Below are 8282 nucleotides of genomic sequence, written 5' to 3' on the forward strand. Positions count from 1 at the left end.
GTGCCAGCCCTCCGAGCGGGCTCCGGGCACGGCAGCAGCCGGCACCATCCTCCTGCACCGCAGGAACGCGTCCTCCCCCGGCGCCCGTCTCGGCCGCGCCAGCACCGCAGGGACCGCGCCGGCAGGCAGGGACCCGGACCCGTCTGCCCCCGCGTGCGCGGGGCCCCGGCGCCGCAGCACCCTGCCCGAACTCCTCCAAAGGAGGAGGCGCCCGCRCTTGGCGCTTGCGCGTCGTCTCCAAGCCGGGGTGCCGAGAGCGCGTCCCCGCGCCGCGCCGCCCGCCCCGCGCCCTCACCTGTTCTCCAGGTCGGGCATGCTCAGGTTCCTGGCGGCGAAGCACATCTTCAGCGGGATCACCTTGCGGTCCTTGGCGCCGCCGTGGTGCTTGGGGGAGCCCGAGTCCTCGCTGCCGCTGAGGCTGGGCGACTGCGGGGCGGCCCCGTCCCAGGGCAGGTCCGACACCAGCGACGGCTTCTTAATGTAGGGCGTCACTTCCCGCATGAACTTCACTGGGGACAGAGCAGAGCGGGCGCCGCGTTAGCGGGGACGGGACAAGCTGATCCGATCCGATCCTCGCGCAGGCGGCCCGGGCACGGACCCAGAAGCGTGGCCAGGGGAGACCCTGCGACCCCCCCCACCCCCAGCCTGCGGGACACGGGGCCGCCAGAGCAGCGGGGAGCAGGGCAGAGACGCCAGCGAGGGCAGCGGCCCTGGGGAGAGCAGGGACGGACGGTCCGGTCGCGGGATGCCTTTTCCCCGCAGCAAACACGGGCTGCGAGGCTGCGGCAGATCCCCGCAGGGCTGCGATGCCTCCCAAAACCGGCCGTGGCACAGCACAGGGCCCAGGAAGCCGAACGCGGGGCCGGCGAGCAGGGGGCCGAGGCGGGGTAGGGCAGGGAAACGCGACTGATCCAAGCCAAGGAGCCTCGTTTAGTTTCCCGACGAACGAGCCAGGCCGGGAAGGTCCCGGGGCAGGAGGTCAGGGGCAGCCCTGCAGCCCGCCCTGCCATTCCCGGAGCCGGCGTGGCCCCGGGAGCCGCCGGCTCCTCTCCGCAGCGCGGCCACATGCCTGCTCCGGGGAGGGAGATGGGAAAACGGAGCAGCAGTGCCCAAGGGGGGGGCGGCACGCGGCRCCCGGCGGGCAGAGCGAGGAGGGACGGGGACGACCCGCTCCCCCGGGACGGGGCGGCCACGGAGCACGGTGCACGGCGCCGAGGAGCCCTCCCCGCCCGGGCCGGCGCGCTGGGAGGACGGGGCGCCCCGAGCCGGGCAGGCGCATCGCCGGCTGCGGGCGGGCGGGCGGGGGGGAGCCGCGGGCGGAAAGGCGACGGGGCGCCGCACAATGGGGACGGGCAGGAGGTCAGGCTCCAGCCCATCCTGACGCGCCCTCGCCGCCGCGCTGGAAAGACGGCACTGTCCAAGTTTCCAGAGCGGCGGGCGCTCGCGCCGCGCCAGCCCCGGAGCTGCCGCTCGYGGCTGCCAGCGGCCTGGCTCCTCTGTCCGGGAGGAGGAGGGCTTCCCGGCAGGATGTCGCGGCTCCAAGCGCCTCTGCAGAAACGGGAGGAAGGAAGGAGGCATCTGCTCCTCTTCCTCCTCCAAAGACACAACCGCACAGCCCAGCCAAGGCAGAGCTGCGGCGACGGAGCGCGGCGCCAGCGCACGCGCAAAGTGCACCGAGGCCGAGGCTCCTTTGGAAAGATCCCTGCYGGGGAGCTGCTCCCCTCGTGCCGATGCCGCTGCGCGCAGGTGCAGGAACAGCTCTTCCCGGAGCAGCGCAGACGGGCTGAGCTCCTCCACCTGCTCCTGGAAAGGTGCCTTGCTCCAGGCCCGCTTTTCCACCCGAGCTCCCCGGCGCCAGGGTTGTTCCTCGGATCCAAAGCACGGCTGCCCCGTGATTCCCACTGCAGCCACCGAGGATGCGCCCAGGCCAGGGAGAGCCTGGGCTCGCTGCCCGCTCGCTGCCGTCTCCGGCGCCGCTGGCAGTGGCGGTGCGGAGCTGCCGGCAGGAGCCTTCGCAGCGCCCGTCCCCGAGCCCACTGCGCTGGCTTGGGCCCATTAGCACAAACCGCCCCGAGGAGCCCTTTGGCCCCGGCCGTCGYCTTACGGGAAAAATCGATTCGTTCAAGACGCCGGAGAGCATCAGACGCCGGCAAACAAGCGCTCCGTGCAGCGGCTGGTCAGAGCCGGGCAGGACGGCCAGCAAGGAAGCGTGTTTGGCCAAGCAGGAAAACAGCAAACGGAGCAAAACAGCCTGGACCCRCAGGACCGCGCGTGGTCCCGGTGCCACCCCGGGAGCGGGCGCTCGAGCGAGCTCGGCGATTCCCTCCTGCGAAAGAGGACACGGGCTCGACCGGGCTCGCGGGCCCAGAAACTACCGCTATCGGCAGCTCTGCGGCAACAGCCCCGTCTCAGAGCCTCAAAACCGCTCCAGCCCGGCAGCCGCGTGCCCCGGGCCGGGGTGTCTCTGCCAGGCCCTTTCTCGCCTCGCTGCAGCCTTCGATTCCCCATCGATTTCCTGGAGACGCCGCAGGTCAGAGCTCCGGACCCCAAACGGCTCAGCACGACGCCAGCGCGGCCCCTGCACTGGGGTTCCCAGCGCCCGGAGCAACGCGGATCTGTGCCAGGCGCGCGGCCGCGGAGGCGCCGCGCGGTCAGGGGATCGCCGCCGCTGCAGGGATGAGCCCCTCCGCGCCGGGAAACCCGACGGCTGCCGGGGCAGGGCTGCTTCTCCCCCCGCTTCGTCCCCTGGAGCCAACCTCAGCCGAGCCGCCGCCGCGCGCTGCTCCGCCCGGGCCAGTTTTGGCGACCGAAGGGGAAGCGCTCGCAGTCACGTTTAACGCCGCACTGCAAAACGTGCCAGGGAGCAGCGCCAGCGCACGCATGCGCATGGGCTGGGACTGCCGTGCCGGGCTCCCCCCCCCCGTGTGCCGGCAGCCCCAGGGGCTTCAGAGTGCGGGCGCTCCCCCGCCGGCCGCGGCGTGCACCTTCCCTAAAAGGCGAGGAAGGCGCGAAATCATCCCGGCGCTGACACCGAGGCAGGCGACACGCTGGCAAGCAGCGGACGCGGGGAAGGAGGAATCCGCATCCAGAGAGCTCCTTCCCGGCCGCAGAGCCTTAGCAACACGGCTCCGAAGAAGGAACAAAGCTGGAAACAGCAACTTTAACATGCCACAAAGCAACAGAGGATTCAAAAGAAAAGAAAAAAAAAAAAAGCAAATAAGCACTAACCCGCTGTGAAACGAAGCGCTTTGCCGCGAGGGGGGAGAACGGGCGAGACGTCAGTGCGGGCAGCCCCCGGCCGCAGCCGTCCCCGCTGCAAGGGGTCTTTGCACCCACCAACACGGGGGGCCGCCTGCGCGGGGCCGAGCGGCGCCCTGGTGTCGCCACCATCCCTGCTCGTGCTGGATACGTGTATTTTTTTTTGCACAGAAAGCTGGGCAGACGTGGGAAGGGGGCAGGCACAACCCTTCGGCAGCAGCGCGACACGTGAGCCGGCACGCGGAGGCGGCGGCATCCTCCGCACGCTGCTTGCTGCGGCTCCCACGCGCGGAGCACCCGCTCCGGCGGCGCAGGCGCTCGTGCCTGGCGCGGAGCGAAGGGCTCGGAGCAGACGGGCGCAGGAGCCGTGCGCGGGCAGGACGGAGGGAGCGCGGCCGAGCCTGCGCCGGGAGCCACCATGTCCCACGGTCACGGCGCTTGCAGGGGAGCTGCTCAGGCAGCGGCCGCGACGGGTTGGACTCGGAGCCCCGGTCCCGAGCTGCGGCCTCGCGTTAGCCAGACCGGCCGATCCGCCGACGCAGGCTTCTCCCCCGCGGTCTCTCCGGCCGTGCCTGGGCACGGCGATGGGTGCGGAGCACCAACCGAGCGCTCGCCTGGCTGTGCATCCTCCCCCTTCCTTCAGCAGCCCCAGGGACCCCTGCTCCGGGCACGAGGAGACGGGAGCGGATCAGGCATCGGCGTCCGGGCCACAGCGAGCAAAGGCAGCGCAGCCGGAGAGATCTCGGCGGGTTAATCCGAGCGCGGCGCCGGACCCCCGCTCCCCCCTCCGCTGCGCTTCTGTGGGATTTGCCGAGTTGAGCGGCACAAGCTGGATGGAGACGCACTGCCACGAGATGCTTGTCCTTGCTGTGGGCAGCAAACGAGTTAATATTAGCCTCCTGCCGCGCTTATCCCGGGATTACCGCCTCCTCCGTGCACCTTTAATCCCTCCACCCGGCGGGGCAGGGAGCGCCGCAAGGGGGGACGGGAGCAGGCGGGGGACAGGCGGCGGCAGGCCGCCGGGGGAGAGGGCTCCCCACGGCAGCTGGCGGCCAGATGTGGCGGCCCCCGGCAAAGGTCGGCGAGTTAAACGCGGACGCAAAGCGCGAGCGTCCGCTCCGAAATGCGGCTCCGTGGAGCTCCTCCAGCAAGCGTTCACATCCCTCTTCGCTCCGAACCTCCCGCGCTTTTGAACAAGCACAAAAACAACCCGCTCCGCTAATGCCGGCCTCTCCCCTGCGGGTCCTCCGCAGCAGGGAGCTCGCAGCCACAACCACACCCGAATTGCAGGCTTTCTGTCCCAAACCACCTCCCCATCTGCGGAGGGCACCGAGCGCGGGCCCAGCGCCGGGAAGCAGCCGCGCAGAACTCGAGGAGAGCCGAGGCGGCATTCCCGCGCCCGGCCGGAGGAGCCGCCTCGCCTGCCTCCGGGCTGCCACGGAGCTGCGGCGCGCCGGGGCCTCTGCAACTTGAAACCCGGCGCTGCCCTGCTACGGCTCGAAACGAACCGCACGGGCGTCAGCAAGAGGCAGCGAAACCCGGCCAGCGTTCYGGGAAGGGAAAGGGGAAGAGCCGGGGCCCGGCGCCGTCGTTCCCCAGAAACGCAGAAGAGGCGTTTTAAGAACGGCCCGAGGCGTGGAGCGGTGCCTGCGCAGGAACGGCATCCCAGAGCCCCCGGGCTGGGGGCGCTCGGCAGCATCGCTCCGGGGCTCGCGTGGGCCCCGCTGCCGAGCTGCCTGCCGGGGTCCCAGCGCAGGCGGGAGAGCGGCTCCGTGCTGCCCTCCTGCTCCCTCGCGCCCGCCGAGGAGCCCCGCGCTGCGCCTTTCCCTGCCGGCTTTCCCTGCTGGCTCCGGCAGCTGTTACCGCCTCTGCTCTTGGGATCCCGCCACGTCCGGCTCTTCGACCAGCAGCAGCGAGACGTCGCGCCCCTGCGGCAACCTGCAACTTTTGGAGCGCTTTGGGGAGGGAGGAAGGAGGGATGCGGACGCAGGAGCGGGCGCCAGGCCCGGAAACATTTAGGGAGCATGCAGGACTAGCGGCTCGGGGGGGGACGTCCACGCGGGGCCAGCTCCTTGCAAGTCAACGTTTCGGGTGGGACCCTGCTGCACCGCGCAGATGGGAGCACCGCAGCCCACCGCGAACGCGCTCCGGGACATCGGCTATGGGCGTTTTCGAGCCAGCCCTTCTATTTCTGCCGGGAGCCGGCGTGAGTTGGCCGGACAGCCCGCAGCTGGCTTGGCGCAGGCTGGTGCCGTCCCGCCTACGCGCCCTCCCTGAGAGCGCTCGCCGCAAAGGAAACCCCAGCCGGCGCTGCTGGCACTCCTCCCTCGCAACCTGCCGCAGGAAGGAGCTGCTCTCGCGGCCGAGCACGGCTCAAGAGAGCTCCCGCCGAGCCGAGCCGAGCCTGCTGCGCCGGCTCCAGCCGCGGCCCGTCCTCCACCGCGGAGATCTCGGGGGGCCGTTGAGCCCCGTCCTCCTGCTGCCGACCTGCACCCGGCGAGGGTGGAAAAGGCAGGGGAAAACGCTGAATCACACGTAGGTTCGACCTTGCAACTCTCCTTCCCCTTTGCAAGCCGCCCCGGCGCTACCCGGCCGGCTGCAGCTCCGCACTGAGCTCCTGCCGCACCGCGCGCAAAGCGCTCGCCACGGGGTCTCTGCAGTGGAAACCCGGCCGCTCCGAAGAGCTCGCCCAGGGAGAGGGAGCCGGGAGCGGGAGCGGAGGATGAAAGCGCCGCGGGGGCGGCCGAGCAGGGCCGAGGAGGAGCTGACGACAGAGGCGCTTCCCTGCTGCCGGTGTTGCCGAGCGTGAGGCTGGCCCGGCCGGGAGCAGCCCTCGGACCGAGGTCTCCTCTGCCTCGGTGGAGATGCTGGAAAGCCCAAGATGTTCTCGCCGGAGCCCCGGAGCCGAGGGCGGCGAGGCAGCCCGCAGCTGGGCCGTGAGCAGGCTTAGGGGCCCCGCCGGGGAGCCAGAAGCATCCTGCTGCGCATTCCCGGCGGGAAAGGAAGGGGCGGCTTTCACGGGGCCTGCGTCTCCGAGCCGTGAGCTGTGCGGCCAGAGCGAGGGGCGCAAACACACCACGGTTGCCAGTGCTCCTGCGGGAGAGCATTAAGAGGAGCCTCGCTGCACGAGCCAAGAGCGAGAGGGGAAGGGTGGAGGAGGAGAGACAGGGAATCTGGCACGTGGGGACGTTCACCGCCTCTCAGCCAGCAGCTCGGCAGCGGCCTGCGATCGGCCCTGGAGAGCGCTTAGCGACGAGTTYGTTTGCGCGCGGGGCCGCAGAGCCCCCCGGCCGTCCCGCGGCGCGAGCCCCGCTCCAGGCRGCCCGCGTGCTCCCCGGAACCGGCAGGTCCTGCCCGAGCTTGTCAAGCCGCCTGGGAAACAGGTCGGGCAGGAGCCGGGCGCTTGCCAGGGCCAGCAGGCTTCTTCCCGGGCACGAAACCAACGCCGACGGCCTCCGCCTCGGCACGGGGGCACCGGGGACGCGGGGCGCGCCGGGAGCCCGCGTGTTCCCACCGCCCGACACGGGCTCGCGGACGCCGGGGTGGCTCCCAGCCCCAGGCGCAAGCTGGAGGGTTTCGCGCCGTCGAAGAGCAGCCTCACACCTGCTACGCGGCTCTGCTGCGGGAGGGTGCGATCGCCCCRAGGAGCCCGCGAAACCCCTGCCTCCCCGGGGCGGCTCGGGCAGTCGCTCTCCCGAGATCCCCCCCCGTTCCAGCGTGCACGGCCGGGAAACCCGACACGAGCACGGCTGACCCCGCRCGGCGCGGCGCAAACTTTCGCACGTGGGGGTAAACTTTCTTCCAGCTTCCCGCGGACACCAGGCCGTTAAAGTCTCGGTGCTCAGGCCTCCCTTCGAGGGGCGATGCGGCAGCAAAGGGGGGCGGCAGGAGCCGCGCGCGTCGCGAGCGAAAGGGTCCCCCCCCCCCCGCCAGCAGATAACCGGGGCTCTCGGCTCCTCTTAGTCACAAAATTGCGCAATTAATAAAACCAGAAGACTCCAAAAATAGCCATAATGCGGGGATGCGAATAAGTGACTGCAAGGAAATCGCTCCCCCGAGGAGCCCGGGCTGCGCTTCGCCGCCGGCAAGAGCCGGGTGCCGCGCGGCCCCCCGCGTTCCCRGCTTCTCTGCCGCCCCCGGTTTTAACGCCTGCGGGGTCGCGCTCCGACCGCGCTCCGCCTGCTCCCGTCCCCATCCCCATGCGGAGCAGGGATCCCCGGCCCCGCTCCGGGCGAGGACACCGTGACCGGTGTGGGGGTGTCCCCRTCCCCATCGCCAYCCCACGCRGGGACGCCACGGCTCGGGACAAGGTCCACGGACTACGGCGGTGTCCGTGTGTCCAGAAACTGGGATCGGGGGCACACAGGACCCCGTAACGGGGAAGCGGATCCCAGGGGATATCGGGGGCCCCGTAATGGGGAAGGGGCACAAGGGAGCCGGGCAGCCGGGACAAGGAAACCCGGTAACGGGGAAGGGGGTAGGAGGGGTGTCCGGGAATGGCACAGGACCCCGGGAACGGGAAGGGGACCCGGGGGCGTGTGCGACACCCGGTAACGGGGACGGGGGATGGGGCAGGACCCCGGTAACGGGAAGGGGAGCCGGGGGATGGGGCAGGACCCCGGTAACGGGAAGGGGACCCGGGGGATGGGGCCCGGGACACCCGGTAACCGGGACGGGGGAGCCGCGGGTGGCGGAGGGGGGGGTGCGCGGCGCCGGTAGCGGGTCCCGATCCGCCGGTACCTTCGAGGATGACCTCCCTCCCGGCGCGCTTGAGCGCCTGCACGGCCTGGTCGTGGGTGGCGTCGCGGAGGTCGACGCCGTTGACGGCGAGGATGGCGTCGCCGAGGCGCAGCGCGCCGCTCCGCTCCGCCGCCAGCCCCGGGAAGATGCGGGAGATGAGCACCGGCATGCGGTTCTCGCGGCCGCCCTTGATGCTGATGCCCAGCCCGCCCGCCTCCGCCTTCACCACCCGCACCCGCCGCACGCCCGCCGGCACCGGCACCGGCACCGCCGCCGCCGCCGGC

At 71.4% G+C, this 8282-nt stretch overlaps 1 protein-coding gene across 1 annotated transcript in view; it reads right to left on the reverse strand.

Annotated features, from left to right (window-relative positions):
* SNTB2 (syntrophin beta 2) overlaps positions 1 to 8281 on the reverse strand; it is a gene marked incomplete at its 5' end in the record, with an annotated part of 15179 nt that extends 6898 nt beyond the window's left edge. The window contains 2 exons of the mRNA XM_026084856.1: positions 296 to 509; positions 7999 to 8281. Of these exons, the coding sequence (XP_025940641.1) occupies positions 296 to 509; positions 7999 to 8281 (497 nt within the window). The remainder of the gene's footprint in view (positions 1 to 295; positions 510 to 7998) is intronic.
* Between the last annotated feature and the right edge of the window lies 1 nt (position 8282).

This window comes from Apteryx rowi, unplaced genomic scaffold (genome assembly GCF_003343035.1).
Source record: "Apteryx rowi isolate R43461 unplaced genomic scaffold, aptRow1 scaffold_651, whole genome shotgun sequence".
Lineage (NCBI taxonomy): Eukaryota > Metazoa > Chordata > Aves > Apterygiformes > Apterygidae > Apteryx > Apteryx rowi.